The 16174-nt window shown below is 43.6% G+C and overlaps 1 protein-coding gene and 1 long non-coding RNA gene across 11 annotated transcripts in view; one reads left to right on the top strand and one right to left on the bottom strand.

Moving 5' to 3' along the window:
- LOC117223835 (uncharacterized) overlaps positions 1–15490 on the top strand; it is a 76089-nt gene extending 60599 nt beyond the window's left edge. For 8 of the 10 annotated variants that reach the window (XM_033476376.2, XM_033476375.2, XM_033476374.2 and 5 more), the window contains 8 exons: positions 1272–1352; positions 2890–3075; positions 3165–3671; positions 5038–5109; positions 7631–8429; positions 9217–9431; positions 11592–11927; positions 13861–15490. In XM_033476376.2, coding sequence (XP_033332267.2) covers positions 1272–1352; positions 2890–3075; positions 3165–3671; positions 5038–5109; positions 7631–8429; positions 9217–9431; positions 11592–11927; positions 13861–13929 — 2265 coding nt within the window. In that variant the 3' untranslated portion in view covers positions 13930–15490. The remainder of the gene's footprint in view (positions 1–1271; positions 1353–2889; positions 3076–3164; positions 3672–5037; positions 5110–7630; positions 8430–9216; positions 9432–11591; positions 11928–13860) is intronic. The other 2 variants (XM_033476377.2, XM_076523061.1) reach the window with 2 other exon arrangements.
- LOC143259705 (uncharacterized) lies at positions 9914–11623 on the bottom strand. The gene is made up of 2 exons (XR_013033721.1): positions 11483–11623; positions 9914–10848 (listed from the first exon to the last, which is right to left on the bottom strand). It is a non-coding gene; the product is annotated as an uncharacterized LOC143259705 (long non-coding RNA).
- Positions 15491–16174: the final 684 nt, after the last annotated feature.

The following is a 16174-nucleotide window of genomic DNA, read 5'->3' as shown; positions in this document are numbered from 1 at the left end:
CTATCGCAATAAATACATCACTGCGTTAGAAATGGTGCAGCAGAAATTCTAACGTATAGTATCTTGGCACGTCGGTCAGCCCATGCTGATATCGGATCACGACTATAACCTTATGCTCGCCTTTCTGAGTTTATCCACACTCGAGCGGAACAGGAAAAGATGTGATATTATCTTTGCGTATGAAGTCCTTAACGGACTCCTTGATTCTCCAGCAACATCGGTGAAGTTTCATCGGGATGCTCCAATATTTCATCTCGGATTCAGAGAATCTTCCCGTATTCAGAAACATTGAACAACTTATGGATATCATTAGATTGCGGATTTTTATGCAAAATAAAGATTGCACTTACTGCAAGATGCAGGAGCTAAATAGACATCGATTTCTTTTCTCTCAATCATTTCAACGACTTAAAATTAATACAACAGCATTTTTTTCATTCTTCGAATGTTTTTATTGTTGCATTTTATCTACTCAATTTTACTATTAATGCATGAAATCCGCAGTATAGATATCATACTAGGCACAAACGTGTTTTTTTTTCAATCGTTCGCCACACTCTTTTAAACAAAATTTAAGACGTATTACTTACCTCTGTACTGTTCTCTATTCAGGCCGTTATGAGAGCATGCTTGTGCAATTTGGGCATCCTATCGCAATAAATACATCACTGCGTTAGAAATGGTGTAGCAGAAATTCTAACGTATAGTATCTTGGCACGTCGGTCAGCCCATGCTGATATCGGATCACGACTATAACCCTATGCTCGCCTTTCTGAGTTTGACCATACTCGAGCGGAACAGGAAAAGATGTGATATTATCTTTGCGTATGAAGTCCTTAACGGACTCCTTGATTCTCCAGCAATGTCGGAGAAATTTCATCGGAATGCTCCAATATTTCATCTCTGATCCAGAGAACCTCTCAAAAAATTGTTATGTCATGTTTCAGAATAATTTTATTAATCAAATTTGTTCATATTCGAAAAACCGTTGAAAGGATAGCTGTTGAATCTGTCACAAAATTCAATTTCATACGCATAAAATGCATTAGGTTATATAAAATGGAAATGCAGTGGGTCAGAAAAACTACATTAAATTCGAGTGCAAAGGGTTAATTTAAGGAATTTCCGTTGCCTTATTTTCCTTTCTTTATTCTTCTACTGTGTATCAAGTCATTCTAAACCTTTGTACCTTTCCTTTTTGTAATTGTATAATTAACAGGTAACTTCCCGTACATATTTAATAAACGAATGAACAATCTGCTATCTTTCAGGATAAGTTCGTCAACTATTGGACCGACGAGGCTTCCACCACGAACCCGCGCGTTGTCAGTGTAAATATCAATTCGGTAGCTGTAAGTAAATCTCCATTCCCATACATCGTTCCGCGGAAATCGTATCGAGGCAAACATTTGTTCCATAGTCGATTTTAACCCTTTCACGTGACGCGTTTCCTTTCTCGGTTTTGCGACGAAGTGTTTTAACAAATTCGGTAATAGGCTGAACTTGGATGGATTGTAGGATGGCCTTGTTCCAGAGATATATTTAAATTCTTTTAGTCCGCGAGGAGCTGTTGAAGTTGGGACATATTTTAGTTTGGGCTGCGGAGCTAGACTCGCTTCGATGCTGAAACTTTCAATGAAATCGGTTGGCGCATAGTCGAGCTAAGATGCAAAAATTGTTGGTTTTTGATTGAAATTCATGAAAAACCGATTTCGATGAAATGTTCAACATGCATATAACTCGTCGAGATCTACAAACTGCATTTTTTAAATTCTCGGTCTAGACTCAGATAGAAAGGTTGAGGAAACATAATTTTTTAAATTCTTTTCTCATGCCAACTGCAATTTTTTAAAACTATTTTTTAGCCATTACCTAGTAAATCCCTTTAACATCCTAAAGAGATTTCGATCGTTCGACCCAATTATAAAATAGTTACAGTAAATTCTCTCTAATGGACGCACAGATTGTACACAAAAATGGACAATTTAGGAAAAGGAGATACGATTGTTCAAGCTTCGCGCCACATTTTTATAATTGCCAAGGCTCGAATAATCGTATCTCCTCTTCTCAGATTGTTCATTTTTGTGCACAATCTGAGCGTCAATTAGAGAGAATTTACTGTATTCCGCTTTAAAAGGTGCACGAATAGTGTAAATTCTCTCCAATTGTCCCTCAGCTTGTAAACAAAAATGGACGCGACTCGTTTTTATACTTGTTGACAATCGGCGACTAAAGAAACGAGCCGCGAGGCTCGGATAATCGTATCCCCTCTTCCCAAATTGTCCGTTTTTGTTCACACGCCGAGGGACAATTGGAGAGAATTTACCGCACTTCGTACACCGAGTGTACGTTTTCACAAAGAAATTTTCTCGATCATCTCCTATGAAAGAGTCCTCGTAATCCGAACGATTCGAGAACGGTACGGCGTGGTAAATTTAGCGTTAACCCTTACGGTACGAGCGCGTTGTCCGCCGTGACACTCCCACTGTACGGGGTGCCGCGCCGAAAATGCGCACATAACGCAGGGTCAGTCCACTTTTGTACGAAGATTTTCTTAAGCGTTAAGTAACGACTGTGCCTAATCCGTTTCTAAATTTTTCTTTAAATGTTTCCTGTAAACATTCTGTAAAGGGCCTACAGAAATATGGCTTACATGGTTGCCAGATGTATTCGGCACTCGTCCATATTGGTCATCAGATGGATGCCGGATATATCCGGCGCTCGGTCACACAGGTGACTAGATGGATGCCGGATATATCCGGCGCTCGTACCGAAAGGGTTAATCGTCGAAGATCAGTGTCCTCGAAGTTCCGACAGAGAATCGATTGCGATTGCAAAGGAAAGAGAAGTTAATGGATCATAAACACGAAAAACATTCGTTCGATTCAGACTGCAACGAATCAAGGTCGAGATCCGTCGCCGCCCGTGCCGTCGTTCAACAATCTCTTGAGCAACGAACCCAACGGACGAGTGACGGCTCCTCCCGGATTCCCATGGAGGGATCCACTGGATCAGATTTTCGGGATCACGACCTCCTCGCCGGTGATCACGGCTTCCGTCGCTTCCAACACGCTGGTCAGTAGTTTCTTCGATCATCGAATCAAAAACTTCCACACGGTCGACTCGTGCTTTCCGAATTGCAACTGAAACTTTCGACCTTTCAGGATGACTCGGCGGACACGCCGGCCGCGCGGCCCGTCAATCCATTCGTCGAAATCTTCACGCCGTTTACCAGCGCGATCGCAAACTTTGTGTCCTCCGCTCGGCCAACGGCCAGACCGTCGACAACGGCAGCGATGCCGACCGGAACTGTTGCCACAACGACGCCGGCACCCTCTACAACCGCTCCTACGACCACAACGGCGCCGACCACAACAACAACGGTGCCAACCACAACAACAACTTCGACCACCACAACAACAACAACGACGACAACTTCGACAACGACTACGATGGCTCCAGCAACGACGAGACCACCGGTCACTACCACGCCGCAGCCAGCAACTAATCCCGCGCCTTGGGTGACGGTCACACCTTCCCCTACCGTCACACCCGCGCAACAGCCGAATTTCGTGACGCCTCCGTTCAACCTGCGGAGCAACTTGTTGCCGAACATGCAGCAGAACGCGTTCGGCTCGACGTTCGACGACCTGGCCTTCCTGAATTCGCTGGTGAGTGACCAACCGCCGACGAGGAATTTGTTCTTTAAGGGGGTATTCTTACGTGAAGTGCGCGTTTTTGTTTAACGTTGTTAGGGAATTTTTTGCGTAGGTACTGTTACACCTCTTCCAGTCAAATTGACAAGGTATATTTGTACGTGTTTCAAGGACGTTTTAAAATTTTGATCACACAGAAAAAGTTAGAACTAGTGGTACTATATGATCTCAAAGATAGTCGCTTTTAAAAAAGATCGTCTCACTGTGTCCATGATCCCGGTTATTCAGCATTCAGCTTGTCTGATATAAGAAAACGTGAATGTTCCTTAATTAGTATGAGTTTGACTGTAACAGGTACTGGAACAGAAGAAAAATGTCGATAATTAAAAAAGTGGCGATACTTTGAAATTCGATTATCGATTTTTCCACGTTTTGTTATAAACTTCGGAGGCCTAGAAAATAGAAAAATAAACATTTTTAGTTGATCCTAGTAATGGTTGTAGTTATGCATGTACTAAATACGTACGTAAAATTTTGAGTCAATTGGTCAAGTTGTTTTTCAGATATCATGGGCACCGTTCTGGAAAACATAGTTTCGAGAAAAATGCCTTTAAATCTTGGTACAGTAAATTCTCCCTGATTGACCCTCAGCTTGTACACAAAAATGGGCAATTTTAAAATAGACAACTATAAAAACAGTGAGCCGCATTATGAGTGGCTTGTCCATTTTTATTTCCAAGCTGAGGGACAATTAGGGAGAATTTACTGTACAGGATGTCCCAAAATTATGATCCTTCCAGAAAATGGGGAGTTCCTGAGGTTATTCGAAGTAACTTTTTCCTTAGCGAAAATGCAATCCGCGGCTTTGTTTACGAGTTACTAATGTAAAACACTGACCAATGAGAGGCCAGCTCGACTGGCGCGAGACGGCCAAGCCAGCGAGCGAAGTCCAGTTCCGCTCATTTGATCCAATGATCCGTCTCGCGCCAGCTGATCTCGCCTCTCATTGGTCACTGTATTTCGTTAATAACTCGTAAACAAAACGGCGGATTTCATTTGTACTAAGGAAAATGTTACTTAAAATGACCTCAGGTACCCCTTATTTCCCGTAAGTATCATAATTTTGGGACATCCTGTATATCGATAATAATATAAGCTTGTCGCGTTCTTCAAACAACCATAACTTCGTTAACTTTAGTAGTTCGCGTGTAAGGTTCCGGAGATGTATGTCTGAAACCATATCCATTGAGAGTACGCAGAAAAGAAAACAAATTGATTTTGTTCGAAAGTTCACACTAGAAAATACCACCTTAAGTTTAATCGAACCGGAAAAACGGGCTCTACATTTGCCATCGATGACACGTTGCTATGATTCACGCAGCTGCAGAGCAACACCAGAGCCAGCACCACCCCGAAGACTCTTACGCAAGTCGAGCAGCTGTTGGCGAACAAGGTAAGCCGGCGATTAAATAACAATGCTTAATAACGATTTTGTAATTCGCTTTGAACAATTTCGTAATCGGGGGAGGGGGGGGGCACGCCGGGCCCGTGTTCTATACGCGATAATTAACGTCGGATAGAAAGATCATCGCGACGATCGATGCGATTGTTGTTCCGCGTCGCGGAAATCAGAGACAGCGAATCGGCTCGATCGTCGCGGAGCCGGCCCTTTCACCGCTCGATAGGATCGTGCAATCGACCGTTCTCGGAGTCGGTGTGTTAGTAGTGTAACAAGATCCAATGACGTACATCCACCGACCCGTTTCTCCGTTTCGTTCGCCGCGCGGCTTCACGGAAAAGCCGGCGAGGGTATCGGTTACGCGGGCAAAAAAATTCGGCGCGTTACCTTTAGTCACGCCCTTTTTTCAAAGACATAATAACGGATCTACGACGTTCGGGGATCGCGCGATCGGCCAGTCACGGTGAATGGACTGGAACAACCTTGCCGACGGCCTTCTGTGTTCTACGCAACGGCTGCCTGATTCGTCATCTTTCGCCGACGCTTACGTTCATAGAACTTCGTTTGCGTAACGTCGATGCAGCAACGATACGCGCCCGTCCGCGTCTCTCTATCCCTCTCTTCCTCTTTCCTTTCCTCTTTCACTTTCTCTTTCTTCGTATTCGTGAAAGTGTCCCGACGATCTTCCCGTCGTTGATAGCTCCTCGAGCACCATCCACGAAACAGACATACATATATTGGGTCGGCAACTAAGTAATTGCCGATTTGTTCAATGAAATAACAAATTTTTTGTACTTGGAACGAAGTTTAATCTGTAATGTATTTTCCATTTTGTTCGATGACCTTTCGCCATCTCTCTGACAGCTTGAAAATTCCACGCTCGTAGAAAGTCTGATCCTTTTCGGCCAAAAACTGAGTTAAGTGAGATTTTACAGCGTCATCATCGTTAAAAGTTTTACCACGAAGGGAGTTGTCCAGGGATCGAAATAAGTGGTAATCCGATGGCGCGAGATCAGGGCTATATGGTGGGTGTAACATCAATTTCCAACCAATATCCATCAATTTTTGCCGAGTGGACAAAGACGTGTGCGGCCCAGCATTGTCCTGCTGGAAAATGACACCTTTACGATTGACCAATCCTGGTCGCTTTTCCTTGACCGCTGCATTCAATTTGTTCAGTTGCTAACATTCACGGATAATAAAAAATAACATAATAATAATAATAATAATAATAATAATTTTATAATATAACATTTACGGATATCATAAAAATGGGAGTGAGAGACATTTATAACTGAAATCGGCAATTACTTAGTTGCCAACCCAATACAACCCCTGGTAATAAGTATTTAATAATAATTTTTTGACCAGAAGTAATTTGCTTTACATTCGTAGTATGTAATATTTTAGGACGGCTTTACGAATGTATATTACTGTTTTAACGAGTGCCGATGTTTTATACAATTTTCCGTTTTAATGATGAAACTTTTCGAATTTTTTTGTGTTTTGAATGCATTGCTTCGCCGTTTTTATCTTCTTTTGGCATTGACTATGGCAGTGAAATTTTTGTATGATATATGTCCTGATGAGTTCGAAATGCATAATTATTTACTCTGAAGATGGTAGGCAAGCTCTAACAAATAAACGTAAACTTCAAAGTTTTTGGAAAATTTTATGAAATCAGCATCAGCACTCGTTGAAACAGTCATATACACTCGTAGAACCGTCCTAAAATATTGGATTATATGATATAAATTAAATTAATTTAAATAGATTATATAATATAAAGTAAATTATTCTTCGCCTCTATGCAAACCTGAATGGTCAAATACGTTTGCCCAGGATCTTGCTTGGCCGAACACTTTTTTCCCAGCATCGTTTTCTTTGTTCACTGTACTTTTCAAGGAAATGAACTAAAATATTAATGATTTGACTCATATTTATTCAATGTACGTTCAATTTAAAGTTGCCAAGGCGTTTGCTTCGTTTTCTTAAATTAATTCGTTACTATTGCTTCTCGCCAGGAGTTGTACTTCTCGAGACATTGAACTCCACCGAACTGATATTTAAAAAATGAAATGAAAATTGCACATAACTCAAAAATATGAGCGATAAAAAAGTGTCCTGTGATATAATTGAAGTACATACTAAGTATATTAAATTCTGTAAAAATGATTTATTTTCAAAGCCCAAAATAATTTTAAACGATGATATAAATTTAGAATGATTTGAAGATGGCCTAGTTCGAAGCCATGTAGCCGTGTTCAAAATAAACAAATGGTAAAAAAGATCGTAGTAAATAATAATCCGTATGTTTAATTCACTACCAGTGAATAAATGATGCTGCATTACAGGGATATTTCTTAAAACTGACTTTCTTCCGCTTTTTCCATGGAAACTGTGTGTTTATATGGAAACCACTGTACGATGGAAAGAAGTGCAAACGTTCGAACAGTATCGCAATAGGTCGATCGATCTTTTCATGAATCAAAAATACTTGCTACTTTAATTCTAGATCCTGTCGCTGGCGCTGAGCAATAATAATCCGGGACCCACCAGAGCTCCGAAGGCAATCGTCGCCGAGAACGCGTCACCGAATTCGATCGGATCTTTCGCGAAACCGTCCTCGGGCCCGATAGTGATCGACTTGCTGCCGTCATCGACGGCAACGACGCCGACGCGGAGGCCACTGACAACGCCGCAACAACCCCTGAGGGACGTGCCGCCGGTGACCAACAATTTGGTGGATCGAACAACGGGACGACCGATTTCCTCGACGACCGGGAGGGTTGGTTCAGAAGCAATCGTATCGTCGCCGAGTTCGATAAGCACGACGAAGGCTCCGGTGGCCGTCGCGGCAAAGTCGTCGACCACTCAGCGACCTAGGACCACTACCCAGCCGGCCGTGGGCCTTGGTGCGAGTTTGTGGCAAGCGCTGTTCGGCGGTGGACTGTTCGGACCGACTACCACTCCCAGACCGTCGAAACCGAAACCGGCAACCCCCGCAGAACCCGCGCAGTCGGCCTCGGTCAGCATCACCCCGAGGCCGGTAACAACCACGCGGAAGCCTCAGGTCACCCAGGCGTCGGTCCCCGCGACGTTCAGGAGCGTGGACATTTCGCAGGTCGTAGCGAGCACGCCCAATTCGATCGCAAAGCAGGCGAAATCGGCGACCACGCCCGGCCCGATGTCCCCTAGCAAGCAGTCGCCGGTAACCAATCCGAAACCGAGACCCGCCAAGGCTGAGACGTCCACGTTCTCGCCCGAAGAGGATGCCAAGTTCTTGGCCGAGCTGCTGCGCGCCGTTCAGAACGGCAAGTAGTCTATTTTTGTTTCTGCGGAATCGCGAATGAATTTTCTTTCACCTGTTTTCAAGCCCGCCTCTTTAAGATTGATATTTATTTATGTAATTATTTATTTACATACACTCAGGTGAACAACCGTTTTTCACAACAAAGAACAAAAGCTAATGTTAGCACCGGAACTACCAAATCAGTCGAACTGACCGGTCCCCGATTTTTTCTTTCACAATTCCTGATATTATAAAAACGATTTTTTTCCACGAGAAATTTTTAGATACTATTCTTTACTCAAGCGCGTACGTTATAATAAAAATCGTACTTAAAAGTTATTTGTGACTACATCTATACTGTTTTATAGCGCAACGAGAATATTCGATGTACTTAAACTTTTAAGTACGATTTTTATTATAACGTACGTTTGAGTAAAGAATAGTATCTAAAAATTTCTCGTGGAAACGTTTTTATAATACCAGGTATATAGTATCATAATATCAACTTCTGATGCAGCTGGGTAGAAGCTATTGTTTGTATCTACCAACTATGAGTCACCGGGACAAACGGCTTTCTGCTTTCATTAAATAGATAAGGGTTCCGAATGAATAAAATAAAATAAAAAAGAAACAAGAAAATAAATTAAAAAAAAAACAAAATATATGTCTGATGAGGAAACGAAAATTATTCATGACTCGACCTAATACGTTAGATGCAATTAGGGCTCGGTAGTTCTAGTGTTAATAGGAACCGCGGAGCCTTGGACGCTTCGTTGTTCCGTGTCCAATGTTCGTTCCTCTTGTTCCAGATAACAAAGCCAGCGCCTCGAAGAAGCCATCGGGCCTGCAGCAGGTCGACGAATCGTTCCTGAGGGCGATATTAACCGGCCGAGCTTTCACAACGACAACCGCGGCGCCGTCGAATGAAATCAGCAACGCCGCCTTGTTGGCGGCGCTGTTGAAGGCCCAAGGCATAGAACCGTCGACTCCTGCGACCAAGATTAGAGAGCAACTATTGTTAGCCGTGAGTACCATCGCTTCGAACGGTTAATCGCCCTTAGAAGCCGCCTCCCACGCGTCTTCCTGGCAAAATTGATGGCCGCTGAAACCGTGCAACCGGTGTAGAGCGGTTGTGCTACACCGAATTGGTAAATTAATAGCAATTTTAATGCGCGCGCAGCGTCAGGAACGGAGCGAGGTAACAAAAGATCGTCTACTATACCATCGGATGTCATCGGAGCGCGTCGAATAACGCGGCATCGGTTTTTGAATTCTTCGAATTTATAGCGTCGAAGCAATCGGTCGATCGATCCCACTAATGCTAAATAAAGACAGGAATCCGTTTTTGGGGGCGAAAAATCAATTTTTCAGGATTCATGCTATTTTCGTTTCAGAGTAAACGTAGCCGCGTACGACGTGCTATAAAGTCAAGTTTCTGCAAGTCATAGTGAAACTAATTCTTGGCAGGAAAGTAATTTCGGTATTTGAATCTGAAATAAAACTCAATTCTTTCTGTACAAGAAATGAACTTTAATCGGTCAAATATTTTCCATTCTGTTCGATGACCTTTTGTCATCTTTCTGGTAACTTCATGAATCCGCGCTCATAAAGCTTCTGATCCTTATCAGTAAAAAATCTCAATCGAGTGCGATTTGAGGCTGTCGTTATTATTGACATTTTTACCATTTAAAAGGTTTCGTAAACTTCGAAATAAATGATAATCCGTTGTTGCAAAGTTAGGGCTATGTGGAGGATGCGACATCACTTCCCAATTAAGCTCCAATAATTTTATACGTGTTGCTAAAGATGTATGAGGCCTCGCATCGACGTGGTGGAACACGATTCCTTTGCGATTTGTTAGTTCTGACCTTTTCACTTTGATTGCTTCCTCCAATTTCATAAGTAGTTGCCAGTAATTACCTGAGTTGATCGTTTGGTTGCTTGGAAGCAGCTCAAGATACACAATATCTTTATAGTCCCACCAAATTAACAGCATGATCTTTTTTCTGATGCAATTTAGCTTTCGATATGGTTTGTGCTGGATCATCACTCTAGGACCATGTCCTTTTTCGATTAATGTTATTGAAAACGATTCATTTTTCATCACCAGTGATAATAAAAAAATTGGTCGATTGCATTACGTTTAAAATGCGTATCGCAAATACTGATTCGTCGTGTTAAATAAATGTCTTTCAATTCATGCGGAATCCAAACATCGAGCTTCTTAACAAGTCCTAGACATCTTATGTGATATTCAATTGTTGCGTGTGATACATTTAACCTTTTTGCAATCTCTCGTAGTTATATGGCGATTCGATTCAATGATTATCTCGAATTCTCGATTCTATTATTATCACGAACGTTGACCATCTTTAAGTGAAAAATCTTCAGAACGAAATTCACAGATCTCTTTTGTGAGTCTCGGCCACCTTCTTGCCATTCTGAAAATAAAAAAGTAAAATATGTTGAAAATGTTCATTTTTGCACTCCGCATATTAAAATTGACAGCAAACTATCGGTTGTAAACAAAACTACACGGAATTTGTTTCTATAGTAACCTAAACGTGTCAACTACCAAAGCTGAAGACAACAAAATTATAACCTTAACAAAAGAACGACAATGCAAACGTGACGCTATCTATTGGTGCAAACCGAAATTACTTTCTTGCCAACCCAATAGATCGTCGGATGACAATTTTACAAAACGATTCTATGCAGATACGTTTACGACATGTCCGTTATGTCTATTATACTCTATTATACAGATCATAACAGATATAACGAACATATCGTAAATATACGTCTGCAACAGCGAAAACGTTAAACGATCGAATTGCTGCATTTGATGCGAATTGTGCATTCGCGATATGTCCATTATATCTGTTACACTCTATTATAAAGATTACAATAGATTTAAACTTGTCAGAGGTTAATTGCGTCGAAAGTATTTCGTAGCTCATGCCGGGATTGTTTACAACAATTCAAACTTTGCGAATGGTTTAAGAACTAACGCTCTAAATTTAAAGAATTATGTAATACAAAGTTTCTGGTTTACATAAGAATATTCAAGGTCACCTTAGATTTTGCACGCCACTGTAGATATATATCACCGACTTCGTTAAGCCATGCCCGGGATCTTGATCGCGCCCGAAAGAAAATAATTGCTCGTCTTGTAACGTGACAGAGCGTCGGCGAGGGCGTCGGCTTAGCCCCGACCGCATCCCCAACTGCCGTGTCAACGACAGTTACGGTTACGACGGGGCAGGCGTCGACTGGAACGTCGTCCGCAACAACTGCAACTCGACCTACGGACACCACGAAAAAGACGGTGACACCGAGCCCGAGACCGAGGATACGCACGACAACGTGGTCGCCGAGCTCGACGTACCCGCCCCCCCTCTTCAGTTCCTTCTCGAATTACGGTACCCCGGCGCAGTCGTCCGGCGGCGATGATTCTGGAAGCGGCGCGTTATTCGGCGCTACTAGAGCGTTCAGTCAGCTTCTTGGTGCCGCGATAAGTGTAAGTTACCGTACAGGGTTCCCCGGAAAGAATCATCCGATTTCAAAAATTTATATTTTAAAAAATTACACACAGAAAATTATAATTCGAACACGAATATAACGGGAAAATGTGTGAGTTTTTGTTTACAAGTGTTCAATATGACTTCCTTTCGTTACACGTATGATATCATTGCGATATGAAAGTTCTTGCCAAACACGGTGTAATGTATCTCTGGTAATTGTTTGTACAGCATCACAAATGCGTTTTTTCAGTTCATTTACACTTGTAGGTAAAGGTGGTATAAAGACAAGATCCTTCACAAATCCCCAAAGGAAGAAGTCGCATGGGGTTAGGTCGGGTGATCTCGGAGGCCAACTGTGTAGAACCATATTATCGGATGAACTGCGACCAATCCAACGGTTTGGTACATGAGAAAAAAATAATAAAAAGTAAAACTCGCACATTTTCCCGTTATATTCGTGTTTGAATTATAATTTTCTGTGTGTAATTTTTTAAAATATAAATTTTTGAAATCGGATGATTCTTTCCGGGGAACCCTGTATTGCCCATTCATGCTCGTTACGATGCCACTCGGCCGTGCGCTGACACGGTAATCGAGGCGTAACCGGGAGACAAGGTGTTACGACAGCGTTGCCAATACAATGCGATAAACGCCGCCTAATCGCGCCGATCTTCCGCGAAACTGACGCGGGAACGCGTCCAGCCGCTACCTTCGATCGTCTCGTCGAGGAGGGTCGCCTCGGTGAATTTATTTTCTCGCTGAACTTTCGTCGCGTTCGACGGCTCGCTTTCGTACTACCGAGCAGTCTCGATCTTCTCGTTGGTAAATTCGAACGATCAGCAAATACAGTGTGACTCCCATCAATATTCGGGCACCTTTTAAAACGCGATAGCTTTTTTTTTAGAACTGGACTAAACGATTTGAATTTTTTTTTATAAAGGGACTGGGATACTAGACAATGACTGAAACTAGTACTTTGTGACAATCTTTTTATCGCTTGGTGTGACGAAGCCAAATGAAAAACTCTCGTATTTTAGCTTTTTTATCCAAGCTTGTAACGAGAATTAAAGAAAAAAAAAATGCGTTTCGTGGGTCTCGGTAAGTTATACATATATGCGTGTTGAAAATTTCATCGAAATCGATTGACGCAAAGTCAAGTTACTTGCAAGCGTTGAAAGATTTAAAAACTGCAAATTTCTCACGGTTATTGGTCGACGAAAGTCTAAAAAATCGGGATAAAGCTGCGATTTTTGCGATTTTTAATTGTTTACAGCTCATACCAAGATCAAACGATTTTGACGTAGTTTTTTTAAATTTTTGTTACAGGCTCAGATAAAAAAGTTAAGAACTAAGAGTATTTTTACTTTTCTTTTGTCATTCAAGTTGTGGTCTAGTAGACCGGTTCTTCTATCGTCTAAAAAAAATTAAAGTCATTTATTTGGGTTCAAAACAAGTCATTCCATTTTAAAATGTGTCCGAATATTAATGGAGATTACTATACAGGGTATCCCAAGACTGTCTCGCAATTCAGAAATGAGGCGTTTCTGAGGTGATTTGAAGTAACTGTTTCCCTAGCGAAAATGCAATCCGCGGCTTTGTTCACGAGTTATTAGCGAAAAACGCTGATCAATGAGAGGCGAGATCAGCTGGCGCGAGACGGCCGAGCCAATGAGCGCACGAAGCCTAGTTCCGCGCCAGTCGAGCTTGCCTCTCATTGGTCAGTGTTTTTCTCTAATAACTCGTAAACGAAGCCGCGGATTGCATTTTCGCTAAGGAAAAGTTTACTTCAAATAACCTCAGGAACCCCTGTCTCCGCATTGCAAGACATTTTTAGAACACCCCCTATATCGCCGCCGTCCTGGAAACGGTGAAGGAAGTCGCGGATCAAGAAATCACCTTGTTTGTATTGCATTTGGATTTTGGTTTCAGGGAGCGGCGCAACAGTTGCAGTCCTTAGTCAGAAACGGAACTCGAATCGTGTCCGAAGCGGTGGGGTAAACTGGACCACAGGGAAAAGAAAATTAATATAATCCGTAGTGTAAGCGACGATCTTGCGAACGTGATAATTTGAAAATGGCGTGAGCACGCTCCACGTTTCGGAATAATCCGGTGGTAGCGACCGTATATCGATGATTCTAAACGAATCTTTAACGAGAGATTTCCAGGTGTTTACTCGATGTCGTAGGAAGAGCTTCCCAAAACATCTTTCTTATTTCTGTATAGATCGTAGTGTTACGCGTATAGTTTACGCTCGAACATGTTCGGCGGCTCATTCGAGTACGGAACTTTCTTTTCATCGATCTGTAGATAGTAACGAGCTTTCGTTTTAAGCGCGATTCGATCCTCGATCCTCAAAACACGGTGGATCCGCTTTAGATCTTGTTCGTCAAATACGCGCGCGCGCGCGCGTGTGTGTGTGCGCGCGCGCGTTTCGAGAACTGCAGAAAAATCGGGGAGCAATTCGCGTTCGCGCGTGCAACTCGAGAAACGCTCGAAGTCCGCTGTTAATGTAACTCCAGCCGTTTCTCCGGTGATCAGACAGAGACGTTGCATCAGGCTCCGTGTTTTAAGGGCGAGACAACGAAGGTCGACGACGGGGTTCTTCAGCGTTTCGAGGATCGATCGGAGATCGACGCTTTGCAAATGTTTCTGGGGTACCGGTGTACCGGGCTGCCTGCCGGGCTGCCGGGATCGGCTCGGCCGGGCCACGTACCGGCTGAGACATTTGTAACGTTCGTCGCAATTAAGGTAATTAATCGAGAGACGGTGACGATTCGCGTGCGTTCCGTGTGAAACCAGGGGGACTCGACGCGGGGCCCACCCACAAGGATCGATCCGACGACGAACTCTTTGTCGATGTTGCTAAGAAAGCTGGTTAGTTTCGAGTGTCTCTGAATGGACGCGAGAATGGGACTGTGTGCGTGCGTGCGTGTGAGCAAGTTTGCGCGCGGGAGGAAGAGAGAAGCAGTGTGTGTGTGCGAGAGCGAGAGAGAGAGAGAGAGAGAGAGAGAGAGGGAAAAAAGAATCGAGAGTCGCGAGGGTGGCGATTCGACAGCGACGCGTCAACGGAGAGCATTGTGTACACTTATAGAGCGAAGCGCGCAGCTCGACCATCGGTGCGCCGTGTTCCTTTTTTTTCTTTTTTATATAATGCAGCCGGAGAGGTGTGCAGTGTGTAGGGCGCGCAAGGGTCCTCGGTGTCTTGTTTGTCTTTCGTTCGCGCGGATGGTAGCTCGGTAATAAGGATAGCGCCGTGTAATAAGCTCGGCGACTTAACGAGCACGAGCCGAGGCTTGAAAAACGTCGACGGCGTTTTGTTCTTCCTGTTTGTCTCCGTGGATATAGCGATACAGCGTTATTGTACGGCCGCGCAGGTGTTCGTCCGTCTCTTCTTCTTCGGGAGATAACGCGACCGGGGCTCGCGAGGAGCTCCGTTGACGATTGTCGAACGACGCGAATAGTCTCGTAAGTCCCCATTTCGTTTTCGATTTGGCGCGCCGACACGGTCCGGCGTGCCGCTATTTATAAACGACAAATAAACTTATTGGGATCCGCAGGACCACGAGACTTTTGTTTTCTTCTTCACCGATGATCAGCGCCCGGTCTCGATCGTGTCCCGGGATTAATTGTATCGAATCAACGCGAAACTAGTTTCAGTCTTTTACGAAGCAGCCCCCTCGCTCCCCTCCCCCGACACGATTCGTGACGCATGTTCGCCAAGCATTTTTTCCACGGCTGCGGCGCGACATGGCGCGGCGACGCATTTATTCCGATCCGCTCGAACCGGAACGGAAATTGTTATTCAAAACAGTTGCAGATACAACGGCCGGTCAACTTGGCACAATCAGAGTGTGAAAATATGTATATGTACCTGTTTCGCGATTTCGATTGGCTCGGCGCACTCGATCCTCGCGATCCAGGAGGCACCCGCGACGAACGCAATCAGGTAGGAACCGCGCGGAAAGCTTCGGCTACCGAAATATGTTAAACGATACGGGCAGATAACAACGAGGAAGGACGAACGATAACAGGGGGTAATGCATCCTCTTCTCGTTTTTTTCTCCGTTCCCTTTGTTCGCCTGCGCCGCGTCGAGGGTCGTTCCAGAATATTAATCACGCGCTATGACGTATTTAGCAGTCATTAGGGACAGTTGACTAGGATAGGACGCGGCTCTCCGAAGTAGAAAGTGACGGGGAGCCCACCTCTCTCTTCCGCGCACCCCGACAGAAACTATAAATAATC

The sequence above is a fragment of the Megalopta genalis genome, chromosome 6 (genome assembly GCF_051020955.1).
Source record: "Megalopta genalis isolate 19385.01 chromosome 6, iyMegGena1_principal, whole genome shotgun sequence".
NCBI classification, from domain to species: Eukaryota; Metazoa; Arthropoda; class Insecta; order Hymenoptera; family Halictidae; genus Megalopta; species Megalopta genalis.
Note: the sequence above shows the minus strand (reverse complement) of the source record. Positions and strands in the feature narration are given on the sequence as shown.